General features: G+C 36.8%; 2 protein-coding genes across 3 annotated transcripts in view; one reads left to right on the top strand and one right to left on the bottom strand.

The window, feature by feature from the left end:
- Nucleotides 1-22,540, bottom strand: part of LOC147832604 (uncharacterized) — a 142,953-nt gene that overhangs the window by 108,435 nt on the left and 11,978 nt on the right. The window lies entirely within an intron of this gene.
- The window catches only part of trib1 (tribbles pseudokinase 1), a 7,988-nt gene continuing 4,020 nt past the window's right edge, over nucleotides 18,573-22,540 (top strand). The window contains exons 1-2 of the mRNA XM_087295881.1: nucleotides 18,573-19,181; nucleotides 19,885-20,177. Coding sequence (XP_087152007.1) covers nucleotides 18,891-19,181; nucleotides 19,885-20,177 — 584 coding nt within the window. The 5' untranslated portion in view covers nucleotides 18,573-18,890. The remainder of the gene's footprint in view (nucleotides 19,182-19,884; nucleotides 20,178-22,540) is intronic.

Genomic DNA, 22,540 nt, shown 5'->3' with positions numbered 1-22,540 from the left:
GTTTCTTGTGCATGGATGATCATGGAAAGGATCCCGCTCACTCTGATGCTCGGCTACATTTGTCCTTGGTAAATACTCTAGATGTAAACCCTCTGGTACCACTCGCAGTGGGGAGGCAGGTGCGCCAACTCACTACCCTAAACCTCATTCCCATCCGGGTCATGGCACCAGTGTAACCCACAGCTCGTACTGGTCTCCATTACACTCACCTCCCTAAACCACATTCTCATCTGGGTCATGGCAGCAATGTGACCCCTCTGATTCAACTTGCATCACACATAGCAGAATTCAAAGCAGTGTCTCAAACATTTATTTCATTTAGCTGTGGTAACAAAGATGCTAATGACAGCAGTCTCTTAAATCCAGCAGAGTAAGATTTACCTGCACATCTCTTACTACCTCTATTAGACTCAGCCATTAAGCCTTATATTCATACAGGTCATGGCAGCAATGAAACCCTTTTGATTCAAATTGCAACACTCCTAGCATGATTCAAATTGGCATCATTGCACCAAATGTAACCTACAGCTGTTATGGGCCTCCATTAAAATCATCCCCCTAAACCTCATACCCATCTAAGCCACAGTACAACTGTAACCCTGCAGTCACTCCTAGTGTGATTTAAACAAACATGTCTGCAATAAGAGATGTGCTAACAGGACTGTATAATGCCCAAACACATTTTTTTGCGATAAGAGGCATCTTTTTATATGGTTTTCTATAGGCAGAAAGTTTTTGCACACAGTTTATGCACACACCTGCTGCGCTTCGCATTTTTGACCGACTACTCTGTGCACCTGCAGCTGAAAAAAAAGGAAACTCTTTGCGGAAAAATGCTCAACGTCATGCGTTCCAGTACTTAGTCTGTTAACAAAAAGGCAGTGCAGTGGGTCTCACATTTTCAGAAATTAAAAGCACGTTCAGTCTGATCAGCCATTAAGACTGCAGCCTGACTTCCATCCGGGTCACGGCACCAATATGTAATCTCCAGGTCTACTCGCATTTTTCAAGTGAAATTCAAACTGGAATAACAGACATAAGAGGAAGGTATGCTAATAAGGCTGATAAACATTATAGCCACCAATGTGTTCTCAAAGAAACGAAAGTGAGATTTACCCACGCAACTTTTTCTGGCCTCTGTAACACTCACCCCAATAAACTTCAATCCCATCCGGGTCACGGCAGCAACGTGATCCCTCCAGTTCCATTCACTTTACTCCTAAAGTCTTCTCCTTTACATTTGGTAATGTAGCAGACACTTTAATCCAAAGCGACTTGGAAATGACAACAATAGAAGCACTTCGGGTTACCAGAAAGTAGCTATATATAAATGCCATGACAAGCCCAAGAAAGTTTAGCAATTAGTTAATTTTTTATTACAATAAGCAAACAAACAAACAGGAAAAACAGTACTTGAATAATTAATAATTGCTAATAAAAGTCAGTTATGTGTTCAGACGTTTTTTAAATATGGCCAGTCTCAGATGTTCGTGGAGAATTAGACAAGTCATTTCACAAGGATGGAACATTAAAGGTAAAAGTACTTGCAAATGTTACAAATGGTCCAGAATCTTCTGTTACAAATTGCCCAGGATCCTGACCAAGATGTCAAAGACTACATTTTTTTTACAAGGAAATTAGTCAAACCTTTTCAAAATTAAGAGCATACATCACCTACTCTTTATTTTGAAGAGTAATTTGAAGAGCTCTTTATCTTCAATTTAAATGGTATTACATGACAAATTTCGAATGATAAAAATGCGTGAGTAAAACCCTCCTCACACTGTAAGATTTCAGCCTTGATTCTCTCATCTGAGACAAATCTGGGAAATCCTAAAAGTTTCCTGACATCCTAGGCTAAAATCTGTGATCTGTGATCTTTGATCGTTGGTTTGACATGTTCACTGACAGCCGCTTAGTGCTCGTTGCGATCAGATTTTTCCTCTGATTAAGTTCTGGCAGTTTCAGAAGATTTCAGACACTTTCCTGTAGTGTGACAACAGCTGCGATGAGCGTCAATCCAATCATCGTCAATGCATGATGATACACCAAGATATCGAATTAAACCCAATCGATGGCATGATAATCGGAACCAAACCAAACGGTGAGACCAGTGTAGATTCACACCCCTACTCGTTACAATTATAGACTCTTTTCATGGCTACTGCATTGAGGGCGCCATAGTGACCAGCGTCTTCCGGTAGAATGTTCAGAACTTCCGTTTACAGCATTTACAACTGAATAGCGTTTTAAATGGATTACGAACTGTTTTTGTGACACACAACTTTGAAAGGTGTGTGTTAAAGCTGTTATAGTCTGTCAGATCTGTGGTTCAAGCGCGAGAGAAAAACAGTATCGCAAGTCATGTTTCTTTTCGTTCTGCTTAATCACGTGCCCCAAATAAAGTATTTTCAAAACAAAGAAAACAATATTCTTTTGACTGCTTTCTTTAATAACTACATTACACAATACTTGTTCTTTTACTTTCAGTACATTAGTAAATTTTGAAATAAACTACTTGCAATACTTAAGTACAAAAAATGTTGAATACTTTAGTACTTCCACTTAAGTTTGGTGCTTAAAGAGGACTTCAACTTCTACTCAAGTCACTTTTTGATTGAGCACTTATACTTTTACTTAAGTCTGGGTCTCTAGTACTTTATACATCTCTGACAGCCATTAAAAGTATTTTATATATAAAAAGCAAACATACTGCATCTGCCATGTTGTCACTGTCATCTGACCTACACACATCGGTTCACAAATCCTCTCCTGGGGCCACATGACATTGTAAATTGTCCATCATGTGTATGTAACAATATTGGCATAGATACGATTTCATGCGAGCACTTCTCATCTACTTAAAATGAAGTAGGGCTGCAACAACAAATCAATAAAATCAATAAAAATTGATTACTTAAACCGTTGGCAACAAATTTCATAATCGATTTGTTGTGTCGCACGACATGGGGATGCTTATTTAAAAAAAACAAAAAAAAAACACTTTAGTTCAGAGTGGAGTGAACAAGGCCTCTCTCACGCACTGATGCAGATTTCAGCACCTTATAGACAGGCATGAGGAGGGAGTTCAAAAGCAGGGTAAATCACTACAGAATCCCACTTACTTGCATGTATTTTTAGAATAACCAATGAATTTACGTGCTGAATGCATGGTCCTTTTTTATAAATGAGGCAAACACGCGGCTGCAAGTAAACATGATGACACCCATATAGATCACGATCATGATCATTTATACCGCCATTAAAAACACAATGCCCTCACACGTTTATGTGAATTGGAATGTCAGGTAGCTGATGAGATGATGAACAAGCTTGTAAATATGTTGAATTAAAACGGAAAAAAACTAATTAAAAGGGATACATGTCATACAGCGCTATTGTGTCTGCGGTGTGTCAAGTAACAAACATGACGCGTCACCATGGAAACATTTAGGGTGAACGTTGGCGAAAATAATGAGCGCCTAAAAAAAAACTTCCAGTTCCAGATAGAATATGTTAAACTCACCAGTGAAAGGGTTAATAACAGTAGTAAAACAGAAGTGGTAAAGTTACTTTGCATAGCAAGACTAAAAACATTAAGAAGTTAGGTTTTAATTAACTTTTTTGGATCATTCATTTTTCAATCTATTGTCATGAATAGCTGCACTTTATCAAAAGCTTCTCTTGCTTAGTCATTTTGTCTCGTTTCCAGTTCAAATATCTAAATAAAATCTTAAATCAAGACTACTAGACACGAAAAATGGCATGAGAAAATTAAGTAATGCTTAAAACTTCTGTTTGAGATTATATCTCATTAAGATAATTTTCTTTACCCCATTGGGAAATAATTTAGCTTGTTTTAAGCAAACATTCACTTAATTTTGAGTTTGTTTTTTTCTTCAGAAAACAAGACATAATTACATACGCTATTTTATGTGTCTAGTATGTATCTAGATTAAGAATTTTTTTTTTTTTATTTGGACCGAAAACAGGACAAAACTACTCAGTTAGTTTTTTATTTTATTATTATTATAACAGCTCAGGGATGAGTTTTTTTTAATAAATGGTTGGTAATGAATGCTTTTCTTGTTCAAAACAAATAATCAGCAGCTTAATCGATTATTAAAATAATCGTAAGTTGTAGCCCTAAAACTAAGTACGGACATATGCACACTGAGATGCAGGAACAAATTCCTGAATGAATCAGCTATTTGAACAAAACAGTTGAATGAAAAATGCACTCACTTGAGACATTTTAGATTTATTGTGCAAAGATGGCCTTTGTAGGTATTATTTCTTTGGATATGTACCACAGACAAGTTTGCACGTTTTTGACAAAACAGTGTTTTTACCTAAAAGTATTTTAGCATGGCTACTGAGATATTGTGTCTTCACTTAAAAATTGGTCTTCACGTAAGTGCAATATTTTATAAACTAGACTATTTAGCAGAAGCTACTAACTAAAGTAAATAACTACATTAACGAAAACAGCCCAACTTTTATCAAGCTCTTGAAAATAAAGTAAAGTAGCAAATACATTCACGATTTTGGTTAGTTTGCTTGTTAAAGTAATAGTGAAAGTCTAATAACAGGGTTCAGGCAGAACATACAACCTATAAATTTTTACATCTTCTGAACGAGATCCAAAAGCTTGCTGTTACTCAGACAGACCAAGGCACAAGCACGGTGGTCTATTACGTTAGCTTCTATTCTTCCATCAGGAGCGTTGCAGGAGCTGGCATGTTGCATTGCCTTCTTCTCTCACCAAGCAAGTGTCAAAGAAGCAGCAGGGGAATGTCTCTCCTCCTCGGCCAGCTCCGGCTGTTTCCATTTACCTTCCAAACTGATGAAAATATTTACTCCTGAAAACCAAGAGGATAATTTTCCTTCTCTGACTTGCTTCCAAAGGCATCTGGACTGTGTTAAGAGCTTTTGTTTGAGGTGGGAACAGACTGAGTGCAAAGACAAAACCTGAGGAATGTCTGCACAGTTAACTCCTGAACCCAGAATGAACCGTCACAACACTGGGACAGTTGTTTGCCATAATTAACAAGATTTTGTGCATATAATAAAAATAATAATAAGAAGAAGAAGATCAACAACAACAATGAACATTATAAATCATTATAATATGCTGATTTGATGCTCAAAAAAACTTTTCTTGTTATTATCATTATGTCTGTTATAAGTTACCAGACAAAAGTCTTGTCATTGAATCCAGTTGTAAAAGCAACAAATAATAACTTGATTTCTAGTTGATCGTTTGGAAAAGTGGCAGAAGGTAGATTTTTCCAATGAATCATCTGTTGACCTGCATCCCAATCATCACAAATACTGCAGAAGACCTATTAGAACCTGCATGGACCCAAGATTCTCACAGAAATTAAGTCAAGTTTGGTGAGGGAAAAATCATGGTTTGGGATTACATTCAGTATGGATGACAACTTTAACAGACTGAGGTGTCAAGACATTTGTGCTGCCCATTGCATTACAAACTACAAGAGAGGACAAACTCTTCAGCAGGAAAGCGCTTCTTCTCATACTTCAGCCTCCACATCAAAGTTCATGAAATCAAAGAAGGTCAAGGGGCTCCAGGATTGGCCAGCCCAGTCACCATATATGAATATTATTGAGCATGTCTGGGGTAAGATGGAGGAGGCATTAAAGATGAATTCAAAGAATGAGTCCTGCAAGAACGCTTTCTTTGTCATTTCAGATGACTTTATTAACAAGTTATTTAAGTCATTGAAGAGATGTATGGATGCAGTCATGTAAGCTCAATATTAATTCTTTTTCCACTGCAGCATGACTTTATATTCTGTACTGTACATTATGTCTGTTAAATGACAAGACTTTTGTCTCAGATTATATTTTATTTTGGTAAGGTAAGCATAATCTACAGGTCTTTGCCTTTCATATAAGCCACTTCTGATTCCAAATGATCAACTAGAAGTCAAGTTATTATTTGTTGTTCCTAAATCTAGGATAGGGGACAAGACTTTTGTCAGGTAGTGTATGTCTTTTGTTATTATTCTTTTGGAAAAAAAAAAATTAAATGTAAGATTCTAGCAAAATGCTGGTTTCCACCCAATTATTTTATGTTGTTCCAACACAAATCAATTAAGTTAACTTCATTGCTTTTACAAATTAAAGTGGATTGTGGACTGATTGTGTTGTTTCAACTAATTTTAAATAAGTAGTTTGAACAAGCAGCTAAAGCCATTTTTAAGTGTATGATCACATAACTAGAAAGGTTAAAATAACACAATGAATTTAAACGTTTTCTTTTTAGTGCACTGTAAAACCCAACAGTCAACTTTATCAAATGAACTGAGTGGAGTTAACTCAAAATTGACTGAAAGTTAATTCTACTCATTTGAAGAGTTTTGAACTCCGTGTTGAAGGTAATGAGTTACCCAACGCAATCTCACAGCAATTCGTAACTTTAATTTAGTGGCAAATTTGTAAGAATTCGTACAATCTAATTTGTACAATTTAGTACGATTTGCTCATCACCCAATGACGGTTGGGGTTAGGGGTGGGGTTGGGTGCCACGCCTCCTTTTTGAAATCGTACATTTTTGAACGACTGAACTTGTACAAATTCATAGCCACTAAACTGACAAAACGTAAAATACTTACATTTCCCCGTGAGATCAGGCTGAAATACCTCATTACTTTATCTTAAATGGAGTAGATTCACAGTACTTACAGTATATAGATTAGTTTAACTCAAATGGTTTGTAGCAATCGGTTTCCTCAAATGGTTTGAGTTGCCCTAACTTATTGGGTTTTACAGTACTCAGCTGGTTTGAGTTCTCATCATTTATTAGGTTTTACTGTGCTCAAATTGCTTCATTTACTCAAATGGATCAAGTTCACAGTACTCATTAGGATTAGTTTTTGAACTCGGTGGTTTGTTGCAATCGATTTCCTCAAATGGACAGTTACCTTCACTTTTTGAATTTTACAGTGTTAGTACACTTGTGACCATAATGTCACTTTTGATAAAATAGTGAAATATAAATAATTTTTACTTGTCCAATAAAATGATGCATTTCATAATAACAAACACCCAGAAATATTCATATACAACACACAAAGCTGCCTCGACTCAACTCGAATGGTGCTGGCGGAATCATTAGAAACGTTGCAGATATATGAGGTTTATTCTAAGATCAGCAACTCGCTAAAGTATGCGCTGGCACACAGACGCTCTCGATGAGCCTTTTCTCTGTTTCCATCTATCAAGTACAGTGTGTCCAAAAACACGCAGGCCTCATCCCAGCTCCAGACTGCACATACTGTATGCCAATTCTACTTTGGACCGCACAGCAGCTGATACTCAATCTAGTTTGTTTTGTTCTCCTCGATATGGAGAGACAGAGTCTCATTATCCATATAGGGCCACGCTTGCCTTTTGTCCCGGCTCGTTCAATTCCCATGAAGATTCGATTCACAGCCTCATTTCATATCATTTCCCCATTGTGGGAAATTTGGCACTCTGTAGCGAGAGCGTGAGGCAATTTACATAATGAGTTTGTTTTTGGTGTCAGCAAGAGCCGTCTGAGAGCTTTCGTCATCCTGTTTATAGTAAAACTAATCTCATCATCAGCTTTGGTGGGAGAGACAAAGCAAATACGGCTAGTTCTTTTTACTCCTCATATGGCACACAGAGCCTTGTGTCCCGAGCGTATCACGACTCAGCTGAGAGCTCTCGATTTTGGCGAGTGAGAGTTTGACAGGTCCAGGGAACAACAGCGGGTACATCAACATGCCAGAGACTCAAAGTGGTGGGCACGACTGATCACGCCGCAGTCTATTATTATAACTCATTACCATTAATAATGCATGTTTCCTTCTCTTAATTACCTCCACCTACATGCTACCGTAACACCTTCCTCTGAGCATTCACTCAATCCACGCTACCTCGACAAGTACGGACCAGTCACTGACCCTGAACAGAGCTCTCACGAGTTCACGTTTATGGAAATAGCGGTTGCGTAACCCCTGCACACCTCTGAACAAAGCTGACAGGGGCACTTCTGTTCTACTTGAGTTGAGCAAGTGCTGCCGGGCCAAATGCACTTTAAAACTGGTGTTAACAAGTCTGAAATGACACCAGGAAATCTTTTGACTCTGATACGATGTTAAAAATCTATGTTTAAGGGGTAATATTTGCCCTCAAAAAGAATGTCCCAGAGTATTTTATAGGCCACATAAGATATTTGTTTTAAATGCTTTGAAAACCTTACAAAAACAAATAAAAAAATGTGTATAAAATCAGCATGAAACATACATTTGTTGTTGTGCAGTACTATCGTTAAGACTTAAAAAAGTAGTCACTTTTGCTCAAAAAGATGGTTTTTGTTTGATCAGATTCAGAAATGTAAATATTGATACGAATTCAATAGTTTTTGTTTTTTTTATAAAATTTTGTAAAAATGTTTTCCTTTGGAATTGTCTAATAGATATATTAAGTATTACTCTTTCCGGAGAACTTTTTTTGTAACAAAAGTTTACTTTTCTGTTACTTTTGATCAATTTAATGCATATTTGCTGAATAAATGCATTTAATTATTTAAAGGATTTATTTTAAAATCTTTCCAAATGTTCACACAGAGTATCTATGAATCTATTATAAATATAAGCCGTATCAAGCATTAAATATTAGCAGCTTAACCCTCTACTGCACACATTATTATGGATCTTTAAAAAAATATTTGACTGTTTTTCTTTTCTTAAAATGGCTTAACTTGAAGTGCAGTAAAAAAAAAAAATTAAAAAAAAACTGTGGTCAATTCTGTTGATTGGACATGATTTAAAGGCATACGCCTGTCTGTATAAGGTCCAAGGGTTGACAGTGCATGTCAAAGCACAAACCAAGCATGAAGACAAAGGAATTTTCTGTAGACCTCTGAGACCGGATTGTCTTGAGGCACAAGGCTGAGGAAGGTTACAGAAAAATGTATGCTGCTCTGAAAGTTCCAATGAGCACAGTGGCGTCCATCATTCCTAAGTGGAAGATGTTTGGAACCACCAGGACTTTCCTAGAGCTGGCCGGCCATCTAAGCTGAGTGATTGGCAAGAAGGGCCTTAGTCAGGGAGGTGATCAATAACCCGATGGTCACTCTGTCTGAGCTCCAGCATTCTTCTGTGGAGAGAGGAGAACCTTACAGAAGGACAACCATCAGTGCAGCAATCCACTAATCAGGCCTGTATGGTAGAGTGGCTAGATGGAAGCCACCTGGATTTTGCCAAAAGGCATGTGAATGACTCTCAGACCATAAGAAAGAAAATTCTCTGGTCTGATGAGACTAAAACTGAACTCTTTGAAGTGAATGCCAGGCATTCTGTTTGGAGAAAACCAGGCACCGCTCATCACCAGGCTAATCCCTACAGTGAAGCATGGTGGTAGCCAGTGGCGTAACGGCCACAATTCAAAAACAATGAATGCCAACAATTAAAATTTTTTTTTTACTTTTTTCACGTTGCCATTATGGGGTACTGTGTGTAGAATTAAGGAAATAAATGAATTTAATCCATTTAGGAATAAGGCAGTAACAAAATAGTGGAAAAAGTGAAGCGCTATGAATAATTTCCAGATGCCCTGTAGCAACAACGTCCAATAGTAGATCTAAGTTAGAAATGTGTAATTTAGAACTTTTCCTGTAATTAATAATTTGGTTGTTTGAAATGTTGTTTGAAATGGATTTAATGGGTGTTGCAGTATTTAACAGAACTTATAAATGACACCTTACACATGCTTTCCAACAACTGATATTATAACAGCTTTTATTTAATCAATTCTTTTTGCTGCATATAACTGAAAATAAACATTTTTTATCATGTATACAACATACAGTCGGTATAAATATCTCCTCCAGTAAATATTTTAACAAATAAATAAGAAGTGTAATATATCCAGATGCATCAGAATAATGTAGCTACTAGCTAACAATGTTTATATACATGTACTACACTATATACCATACTACACCTGTCTTATCTGCCTCTGAGATAACTGACTTGAACTGTCTCCATCACTGCTCTTATCAAATGTCCAATCTGCATAACTCTCATGGTCACTAAAACCATCGCATCTTCATCTGCAGGAAGAGCCAGTTCTGTCCTTTTCTCCCTTCACTTACTATAAAACATGGTGGTCCTCTCAAATACACTAAAAGACACAAAAAAAAAGATCACAGATGACTTTGCTAGCTAGCTAAGCTATTGCAATATTGCACATTCCATTCCATTTGGCAACGCATACATTTGATTTACATACATCTATTTACAAAAAAGTACTTGATAAAAACTTTGAGTTGTGAATATGTCAGTATAACTTACTGGAGGTGATGTCTCAGGTTTTTAAGTGGGTCTGACATGAGTTGCTCCTTTGTTTTGATTGCCGTTTTCATTTGAATTAAGCTACTATTCACAATATATGCCAATCTGTCAGAAATCGCGCTACAGAAAAACACTGCACATCATGTGACTTAACCAAAGCACATCATCAGCAATGTTTCTATCCAAAAATGCGAATGAACTTTGTGCAAAACTGGATTATCGCATAAAAGACGTGCGAATAAAGCAGTGTTTTCATCTAACGAGTTAAAGCAAACAAAATAGTCACTTCCTGATTAACTGGTGCCAAATATAAACAGTAAAACCTGAATTTGCTGCAGTAGGAGAAGCTGCGTCGATCTTTTCTTCATCTAATAAATCACTTGCGCCTCAGAAATTCTGACACGCAGTAAATGCACAGTGTCGTTTGAAGGCGTCAGATGCAAAGCACAGACGCTCTTGATTCTGGTGGTCATTAATAATATGATAACACTAATATTTAAACAGTAAGGCATTTTAGAATGACCAAAACAACAGTTCAGATGATTTACAATGTGCTCAGCCTGCTAGTTTGTCCATTTACTCACATTTTCATCATCACATGATCTCTTCTAATATAATCACATTACCTTTTTTAATGCGCATGCTGGAATTTGATTGGTAAGTGTTTTCATCATAGTTTATGTGCATCTTTTCGAATAAAAAGTTGTTTTTTTTATGCTTTATAGTTTTAGTTTTTTTTATGTGCATTTTTAAAATTTAAGCGCATCATGGCGTTTCCATCAATGGTTTTTGGGCGCATATGCAAAATGTGCATAAAAATAGGTGGATGGGAACATGGCTATTGGCTAAACTAAGGTCTTCTCTTTCCAACAACAAATAGCACATTGGTCTTAAAGAAAAGTGGCAGAAAAGTGAACATAAAGAGCATGTTGCCATAGTGCAACATTATTGACCTTATTCTAAAATGCGGAAGTGCGCCTGTTTTCGCGATTGTCTTAGAACTTCCGATTCAGTCGCCTATGGGAGAAATGACTAGGAATAATAAACGGCAGAAAATGGCCAAACTACTTGCTCAACAAACAAATGTTTGCATGACTACACAGACCAAGTAGCATAATATAATAAGAAAATATTAAATTGCAACATCAAGTAGCGTAACGAGCAGTTGTTAAAGTCAAAAAATTAATGAAAGTGAATGTGACTGGAAGTCGCGAGACAAAATGATTCAAATGGCAGCGCCCACTCGACAGCTGAGAATAAGGTGAATAAGGTAAGGTTAGATAATGTCTACCGTTTTATATAATTCCATGTCATTCATTCATTTTCCTTTGGCTAAGTCTTTGTTTCAGAGGTCACCACAGTGGAATGAACCACCAACTATTCCAGCATATGTTTTATGCAGCAGATGCCCTTATAGCCGCAACCCAGTACTGAGAAACATCCATACATTCTAACATTCAAACACACCAATTAAATTTATTCAATTCACCTATAGTGCATGCCTTTATCGGGAAAACCGGAGCACCCAGAGGAAACCCAAATAATCACAGGGAAAAACTCCACACAGAAATGTCAAATGATCCAGCCGAGACTCGAACCAGCAACCTTCTTGCTTTGAGACGACAGTGCTAACCACTGAGCCATCGTGCCACCCAAATTCATATCATTTTTGGGTAAATTCTTTCATATTTCTGACCTGCACTGATCATTAGTCACACATCAGTTAATAAAAATATAGCGAAAAGGTAATACAGATGCTTCACTCAAGCAATATTAAAGGATCATCTGTCTGAAAACAGCTTATTTTCCAATTAAACTACGACACTTTCCTCCTGGTCTTCCCTGGCATCCTGCCATGACGCCTATGAAATTATTGCTTTTTCACAGCATTATTGGTGTAAATCTCCTCTGTTGCACTACAATGCTGAAGGCCATTGAAATCCTGTTAATGTGCTGCAATTAAATTCTTTTGAAATGCTAAGCTCTTTCTCCCTTTGATAATTTCAGAACAGTTGACTCACTCTTGATGACTGAAAGGTTTAGAAGGATTCGAGCGAACAGACTCAAGACGAGTGTAAACTGTGCGCTTGAGTGGCATTAATGTGCTTTTAAGAGATTCCCCTCTTGTATTTCTTTTGCAAACGGAATTAAACTCAGCTACTCTATGCTTTTTTGAACCCATTAGCACAGCATTACGGCAGAGCTCGCAGACGCCGCTCTCACCGTTTAACCTCTCACTTAGGCATCATAGGAGGGTCTCAACCCAGTTCCACATTCCAGACATCTCTCTGAAGGTCATACGGTTGTAAGCAGCGATGCCCTGCATCTCTGAATGACTGTACTTTTATTTTCTTGCCTGAAGATTGGCGTCTGTGTGGTGCGGAAAACTGCCCTTAATAACCACCACATCACACTTCATTTCCTCAGGCTGAGAGGATGAGCTCTTACTCATCGTCATTGATTGTTGATGATAACACCAACCACAACAAACACTGGAGGATTCTAGTGTAACTGGATCCTTAAGAACATTGTGTGAAAAAAACTACAACGCATGAGGAAAGTTCTCAGTAGGAATACAGAAGCTGTGTGGAAACTTAATAAAGGCTCAACTTGGGCTTTTTGAAATTTGACGCCGGCTCAAGCGTGGAATGTTTACAAGAGCGTTTTAGTGGTGCTGAACGTGGGCCAGTGTGGCTGAACGTATTATGTCTTGTAAACCGTGAGGATTTCAAAATCTTGCCACTTGAGATTTTATGAGCCCAGCAGTAGATGTCTAGGCAACACTTCAAAAGTCCCTCCACACAGCTGTGACCAAAACCCAAACCGCTGAAGAGGAAAGACTCGTGGTTGAATTATCTGCTCACGGTAGCCCTGACCTTGAGAAAAAAATATATATTATAAAACTCCTAAGATGACTGTATCAGGGAGACATCATCTTTACACTCATTGCCATCTGACTTTTTTCTATATAAGTTCATACACTCAGAAATAAAGGTATGAGAGTTGTCATGAGGTGGTACACAATTCGACCATGACAAAATGACAAGAGGAACACAATTGCACATATAGAGTCCATTTTGATGCTCCAAAGCTACATTTTAGTAACTATAAAAGTACAAAAGTCTACCTCTTAGAATTTTTAGGTGCTAATATGTACTTTTGTGAACAGTATAGGTACAATTGTATTGCAATATTGCTACTTTAATTTCTATATATATTTATCTTTTAGAAATAAAGAACATTCTGTAATTATTTACCATTTATTTATTATTTACTTCATGACTGTTCTTCTTCTGTGGGACACGGATAATATATTTTTAGAAATGTGGGCTTTTGTCTGCACAATTGCATTGCTAGTAACCAAAACTGGTTTAAAAAAACACTGTTAACAGTTTCCTGTAGAATATACACTAACCTATGGGCAACAGTTTGTCAGTATCTTAATGTAAATCATTTACAGCAAAAATAACGTATTTACAGCAGCATTTATCTTGCTGTATATGTATTTACAGAATTGTATATACTGTGTTTACTGTAAAATATACAGTAATTTACTTTAAAAGTCATTTTCTCAATAAAACTTTAAAATACAGTTACATACTACATGTCTGTCCTACAATAAAATTTGGTTAATATTAAATTAAATACTGTGTCTAACCATCACCAGTGATCTAAACCTGCAGATCCTACAGATCCTACAGATCCAGTCATGCATCATACACACACCTGTTCTGGTTGTTGAGATAAGATAGCTGGTGATTGTGACAGAGTAATTTACAAAAATTGTTAAAACTTTAGTAAAACTTTAAGTTTTGATTTAAAACTTTTATAGGAATTCGAAATTATTTTTTTGGGGTGAACTCTTTCTTATGAAAAAGTACACTTTAGCAAAAGTGAAAATATAATATAATATAATATAATATAATATAATATAATATAATTCAAGCAAAAACATACAAGCTTTAATGAAAGTTTTCGATAAAAGAAACATTAGAAAGGGTTCTTTTTAATTAATGTTAAAGTAATCATGCATTATTACTGATGTTTCACAGAAGATATCGACTAAAGTGTCATTCAGAGTAAGATTTTATAGAAAAATCTTGTTATATTCAGAATAAAAATTATTTAAATTAAGTATCACAGAGCAGTTCTTAAAAACTAATTGTAATTTTAAACCTTTATATTTTGCCAACATCCTTCATACCTTTATGTTTTACCAATTAGTCAACAAGTGGTTTTATTCTTTTACAATACATTAGAATCCAGTATTATTGCTTATTTGTTCATATACTTACAGGTCAGAAAAAGTGTGTTGTTTCATTTTTGCATAAGTATACCTGTTTTAATGAAGGCTGATGAAACATCTCATGTTTTGACATTATATTTTTATACAAAATTATCTAAAAAATAAAAATTGCATTTAAAAGTGCAGTATGTAAGTTTGAGACCCAGTGGATAAACTAGGTATTGCATTCCTGGATCAAAACAAGCGCAAGTGCAGGTTGCCAGATTAAGGTCCAACAGGAGCTTGATAGAAGGATTATTTTTCATATTAAAAGGAGTTTTTGTTCTAACCAACTCCAGGAATTGATATATTAAACACGGTTTCTATTTCTTGCAGCTGAACAATAGAAAACTGACAATGATCACCTTAGATACACCTCATGTGCTTTATTCAGTGTTAAATGTTCATAATGTGAGTTTGAATGCCATTTTACAGGACATTTATTGCCATACTACTGACAGCAGCAGCAGATAGTTCACTTCAGATCTTGAAAATAAAATAAACCATGCGAAATTGAACTTTAAAACTGACTCAAAACCAACACATATCAGTGATTCAGCATCTGCATTTAATAATTTTAAAGAGGTTTAATATGTATTAATTAGATTACAAACCTTACCAAATCGCTGGAGTGCCGTGAGTGCACTATTCTGTGCTTCTGAATGGCTGTATTTAATTTTCTGTCATGTTTTGTCTGGTGCAAACAGTCAAATTGTTTATCACTGCAAATCTCATCGCGTAGCGTGTTGTTAGGACATGGGGGTTACAATGTAACCTGCTCACCTAATGTTTACAAAAGTAATATTTATATTATTTGCAAATTAATAACCTCATGCTTTGAGAGCCTTTAAGTAGCAGTGGGTGGGTTAAAAGAACCAAAACAAGACAGCTGTTTTCTGCACGTAACTTACATTTTAAAAGCAGAATATCTGACTTTAGCATTGTTTATTTATTTTTTTAGATAAACAAGAATGTCCACTTAGCTTGTTTCTAAATTATCTACAAACATATGATGGTATTTTTATGCTTTAGAAACGAGTCGACACCTACATACAGCACTTTTAACATGCTTCTTGTTTATGTAAAATCCTTTCTGAACACTTAATTACATATTAGTAATGTAACAAAAATCCATCCCAGTTTAGGTTTAAACTAAAAATGTACTTAGTCATCTTCAGAGTGCTTTTCTAAACCACTTAAGTATGACTTAAATACATATTCATATGCGATTGCATAATTATTTCTATTGTCTTATATGAGCTGTTCTTAAAGTGTACGGAGCTGACAAGCTTTGATAGTTCTAAAATTGACTGTTATGTCATTTCTCCTGAAACTGATTAAATATTTAAATCATTTGAAAATGATTACAGCAGAAAGGAGCTTTTATAGATTTCAGCCTTATCATGTGATTATAATGTTTGTCTTGTGTGGTAAACCTTATTGACTTTACACCTACTGGACCACAGCTTCCCTATTTCATAATTGCTTCTGACAGTCATTCGCATGGTTAATGTTCATCCACAATAATGTAGCATTCCTGCCAAGGCCAGATTCACCGGTGTGTTTTTCTTTTTCTCCGAATAAGTGTATGTGCAGACAATCTATATAAGGAAAATGTACACCTGTTCCAGTGTACAGAATGATCAGTTCTCTTTGTCTTTGCTGCTGGCAGTGAGTCAGCTAATTACAGTGGAAAAGAGCCCTGTTACTGCTCTCAAGCGCGAATGACCTCAAATAGCCATGTTCTCTGAATCACATGCAAACATAACACAAACACTGTCCAGTGTGGTCTGAATGACACCTGTTTATGTCATAACAAAGGAGAAGTAAATATTTCCCATGGAGCGTGTAGGGTGTTTTACTCTAAAAGGGAGAGGAAGCGCAGAAAACCTGTTCTGTTCCTGCTTAGCAGCATGACAAACGCACACATCAGATACTGAGTCATCGCAGAGATATTTTACAGGCAGGAAAACATGCTTGCTAAAAATAATCCGTCTTTAATGTTAAATCCTCAATCCAACCGTGTTTGAACTCCAAACCTGAGGGCTTGAGCTGCACCATCTATTATGTGCTTTCACTAATTCAGGCAAGCAGGACACGAACAATGCGTGCTGAAATATTCCACATTTTTCGGAAACTGCAGTATCAAATCAAAGTCTGAATTCTTACACGATGTTAAGCATAATTGAGTGCACCCCATTTTGAAAATGAATTTTTTTATCCATTTCTCAGTGAATATAGGCAATATATTTAAGTGCATTTAACAAAACAGATTTACTAAACAATATTAAATAATATTTTAGTCACCAAACATATTTAGAAATTGAAAGAATGCAATTAAATTCAAGCAAAATATTGCAAAAAAATTACAACCTACAAAATTTCAACATAATTTTTCTTTTTTTTTCTTTTTTTTTTTTTTGCTTCTCTTGATTTTTCCTTTTTTTTTATTTAATATTTTTCTACAACATAAATCTGGGTGTACTAGTTTTTGGACTGTTGTCTTGAGTTATTTTGTTAGATAAGCGCCAGATTTGGTTTCAGTACTGACAAATCTTGTATATGCACAAATATAATATTGTATAGCTTCCTATTAAAAATTTGAATTTAAAAGAAAGATTTGTAAGAGAAAACTACCTTTTCCAAAATGTACAATGTGATAAAGCATAAAAAAGAGAAGTCTAAATTCCCTTGAGTCTTTTCTAAACAGGGCTCTCTTTTTCTGTACTGAAACAGGTGCTCTTTCAATTACAGCCTTCCAAATTAAGAGTGGTCACTGCCAATAAAATGGGGACAAAGGTTCCCCCATAGTCTGTGTGGGACACACATGCATGCATCAGATTTTATTTTGTCACACAATTTATGTTTGCTGGAGTCCTTGTCTTGCGTGCCCTGAAGGCTAGTAAATTATTTGCTGAAATATGCTAATAGACCAAAGGACTGTGCGTCACACAGGCGTATGTTTCCCTGCTCTTTGTGCATTCTCGTTTTGTTTAAATTAAACAAACATCTCCTTCGTAGAAAGATGTATGGTTATTCTACAAAGGGCACAACCACCACTCCCTTATCTTTCTCTTTATGGCGATGAGTCATCAGCACATTAACAAATATGAACTGCAAATATAGAGTAACCCACCGATTCGTCAGACGCACAAGTATTTTTATCCAAGCAGGATACATATGTTTGACATATTTGCAGGAAGATGATGCATATTAAATGTACTGGTGAGAAAATAAGCTCATAAATAGCTATAGTGCAGAGCACTAATGAGCACAACACAGCCCCATGGGCCCTGAATGTCGAAATCAGTTAATCATTGCCTAGCCATGTGTTTTGATGGAGAATGAAAAATATGAATGCAACTTCCTTGGATTTCACAATGCCAGACATGTGGAGTAAATTGTGATCATTTGAAAAGAATACAAAGACATCAGTTTTACATAAATGTTACTTAAAAGCTCTGTATGCAGCTTGAAATGCTGAGGGAAAGGGAGAACTGATTAAACTCGTGCTTTTACTATTCATCTGGAAGGTGAATGGCATGTTGCGATTGCTCAATCGTCGAGACTGCAATGAATGTGTCACTAGAGAGAGTCTGAACCGGGCGGAGTTCCAGCATTGGGAAGTCCGATTCAATTTAGTGAATCGCACGAAGCAGTTCGGTCGAAATGATTCGATGACTCTTTGGAGTCATAACTCAATTTAGTTACATTCGCGGTATTGTAATAATAATTTATTAGGTGAATGCATTTTATTTAATTATATCTCAATGGTTTTGATAACCCCGTTGTGCACACGGGTCTAATTACTCTCAGTGTATCGCTTTATTCAGTGGAATGGTTGACGGAAGCTTGTGAATCGACTCACTGAAAAGAACCGACTCGCTCGAATCGGACATCAGCTGAAAGTAGAGCTCAGAAAGCAGCATCAGTAGTTTAGTCAGTGAGTCAGACAGCCCTTCTTTCGGGCTCAGATCCACACCGGGAATATTTCACACCGCACAGCTGCTTCATACTGTATCTCCCTCTTGGGCTTCAGTACAGAAAGATTCCTCGGACTAATGCAATTACTGAAAAACAATGGATAAGCGAAACTGCAAAACTGCGATACAGACACTTTTTTTGCATTTCACATTCATTGACGAGTGAGTAGAATCTTTTTATTTTCATTTTGCACAGAAACCTTTTGCTGGATTATGTTTGCGTGAAATCAGACGGTACGGGCATTTCACTTTCGGCTACTGTAGTTTGTAAGAATGAGCGTGCAGTGGATTCATAACCCGGTAACGTTACCGGGAAGACACGGACACAAGCGCTTTGACACAGACGAGCCCGTGAGCAGATGTCCGCGGCTCAGCGAGTCCTCGGCAGATGCGGGTCTCCTGGGATCCTCACCGGGATCTCCGGTAAGCGGAGCGCCTCTGAGCGTCACCTCAGCTCACCAGGGTCCCGCTCGCATCGGCCAGTTCCTGTTGGTGCCCCTGACCGACCGACCGGGGGTGCAGAGCGCTTTAGATATGGACACAGGAGAGGAACTGCTCTGCAAGGTAAACCGCTGCATACTATAAATGTACGTGACCTATATAAAGTATGACCCTCTCTTGTCAATTAACACGTCTTGTCCTTCCTGGCTGAGAGTGCGTTTTAATATTTAGTTTAAATATAAAAGTTCTAAATAAATGTAAAATAGTAACTAAAGTGTTTTAGATATTTTTTAGATATTTTTTAGATATTTTAAATATATTTAAATTTGTTATAGGCATTATAATGCTAATCATTTTATTTAAATCTTATCTTCACTTTTATATACATGTTTGTGTGTTATTAATATTATTATTATCATCATCAAATATTAAAATATTTAAAATTAAATTAATAATTTATGTGTTTGGTATATAAGAAACACATTGTTTTATGTTATTATAGATATTATAAGCAAAAAAAAAAATCATTCTATATAATACAACGCACTATAACAATTTACAGGGGTTACAAAGATCTTGTCACATTTATGATATCAATGAATCCGTCTTGTGGGTCTATAGTGCATGTAAACGCGCAAGCACATTTATTAGATATGTAAGGTTGGCATGACACTAAAAGACTATGAGTACTTCATCCACAAACAAATGTTTATATAGTCCTATAGTCCTATATTCCCTCCATTCACCTTTGCTTTACTCTGTCAGGGTAGATCTGTGGCTGCTTATAATACTATACTAAGCAGATCATGTTTTTTTTCATATGCAGGTGTTTGATATGGGCCAATACCAGGAGAAAATAAGAGCCTACAGCATGCTGTCAAATCATAAAAACATTGCACAGATCAAAGACATAGTTCTTGGGGAGAGCAAAGCCTATGTGTTTCAGGAGAAGGATTTTGGCGACATGCACACATTTGTAAAGAGCAGCAAGAGGCTTTCTGAAGACTTGGCATCCAAGCTTTTCTACCAGGTTGTATCTGCAGTGAATCATTGCCACCAGGTCGGCATTGTTCTGGGAGACCTCAAGCTCCGCAAGTTTGTGTTCACAGATGAGAAAAGGTGAGAATTTTATTTAAAATTGTGGGGGGGGGGGGTTGGGAGGGGGGAGGGGTGCACCAGGTGCAGTACTGTACCTCAATGCATCAATCCTGTGACATTACACTGGCTGAATTGTGTCACTTCTACTTTCATTCATTTTTCGCTTCCTCACGGCGATGTGACACATAACAGGTGATTGATGCTGCTTCCCTAAAGATTTAACAAGCCTATTTATTCTCCCTTACTCATTTTTCTGTGTAAGAGGAACAATTAATCTGACCTCTGGGACTGTGTCACAATTCTGTAGAAAACGAGAGTACTCTGAATTATGCGAGTCAAATATGGATAAAAATCTGCGGAAGAGGCTAAATTCAGGCTACTAAAGATGCATAAATAAATAAAACCCTTTGTAATATATAACACCTATAATATATAGGCCTATAAAAATGCTAAAAATACAGTATTTTATAAAACAAGCATTTTTATTACATATTAAACTAATATTTATGAGCAATATCACACGAGTAGCAGTGCAATGTGGCTGATATACAGGCTGATATACAGCCACATCGCACTGCTACTCGTGTGATATTGCATTCATACAACAGTTCGACAGCACAATCGTGTGTATAAAAAAGAAAAATCAAACATGGAAAGTCTCAAAACTCTTTTGTAGGATGAACTTCTTTCTTCCGCCTTTCATTCGCATCTGCAGCTGACATCAGAACAGCAGAAACCATTGCTCATTCACATCACTTTAGAGCTAGTATTTGAATAAGTCACTAGCGTAATGTCTAAAGTGATGACAAAACAGGTGATTTTACATTCATAAAATTCACATTTTAAGATTGTAAGGCTGAACTGCATGTAATGCCATCAGTCTACAGAAATATCTCCCAGTATTTCTCTGTTGCAATCGAGAGATCACAATATTACTATGGTATAAATACAGCACTACAACATACAAAAGAAAGAGGTTGACTTTTAAAGTCATTTACTTGTTTAATAATGATCTGATCAGCTGTAGTTAGAAATCACTCTGTATTTTTCCCTCCTATAAGGACTTATTATGCCTCTCTGCCCCAATCCTGTGGATGAACACCATCAACCGTCTTTATTCAAAGACAGGCTAACAGCCGCCGACTTGCTGTCTCTTAGAAATAATAAATATTTTAAAATAGGCACTACTCTTATAAAAAAAACTGCATATTTGCAATTTAAATAACTACATTCTTAACTAAAAAAGCCTCAAAAGTACATTAAGTTGCCCAACAGCAGCAATATTTGTAAAACTGTAGAGTGTCCTCTGCTTGTTGCTGTATGTGGGCGGAGTAACACACACGGGTGAGAGGTTGAAAGGCTGGATGAGTGCTGTTACTGGCAGAATATCGCACGACTATCAGCCAATCAGATTCAAGAACCAGACAGGACTGTTGTATAAATTTATATATACATTTTGAAAATAAAAGACATTTATATGTGTTACTTTAAATATTCTATGTAAAAAAATATTACACAAACTGAATATATTAAAATAAAGTTACAACTAAACAAACATAACTAGGCATTGCTGCATTGTTACATTAAATTGTGTAACCATTTTTTAAATACAAAATACCTGTATATCCATATTCCCTTCCTAGGAAATGAATGAGTTCAAGTGGATTTCCAATTACACAGGGGTTTCCTAAAACCAATTAGTCTACTACTCTGTCAGCCAACACACAGGGTAGCTGAATTTAGCTAATCTGCTGTTTTCTACATCCCTCAATTCATACAGTAGGTTTGCTATTCCTGCGGCAACATTTAAAGCCTGACCTTTGGCCACTAGCTTTCATCTGAGTGAATGGAAGTAGACAAGAACGTGTATGAAGACGCAGTCACCCTTCTCTCATAGCAGCAAACGGGTGCAGCGAGATGAGTCATAGCAATGCACACAGAGAGGGGAAACTCACCATTCAGGATCATCATTATACCCACACACACACACACACACACTCTGTGTTCCAGAATACAGTGTCGCTCACAGGTAAAGAGCGCCGGCTGTGCCCATTGCAACACAGCAGACTGGCGGTCTGGCCTGACAGACGCGTCTAGCGCAGACGTGACCAGGGCAAGCTGACATTTGGTGAGATGAAAGGCGCTTCTGCTTTCTTTCACTTTGTAGGTTATGCAAACCCGCTGTTCTGACTTAGGACGCACGCAATTTCCCTAGCCCGAATGGCTTTTGTGAAATGCTGCAATGATGAGTGAAGGATAGAGATAATGCCATGATATGGATCACATTGGCTGACCAGGAATGCGTCTGTAGGTAGATTGTGAAACACACAGGGGCTGTTCATGCGTCACTGATGTAACAGTGCTGCTCATGGGTAATAAGGCTC

The sequence above is a fragment of the Danio rerio genome, chromosome 19, assembly GCF_052040795.2.
Source record: "Danio rerio strain M-AB ecotype USA chromosome 19, GRCz13ab, whole genome shotgun sequence".
NCBI lineage: Eukaryota > Metazoa > Chordata > Actinopteri > Cypriniformes > Danionidae > Danio > Danio rerio.
The sequence above is the reverse complement of the archived record's forward strand: the minus strand, read 5'-3'. Positions and strand labels throughout refer to the sequence as shown.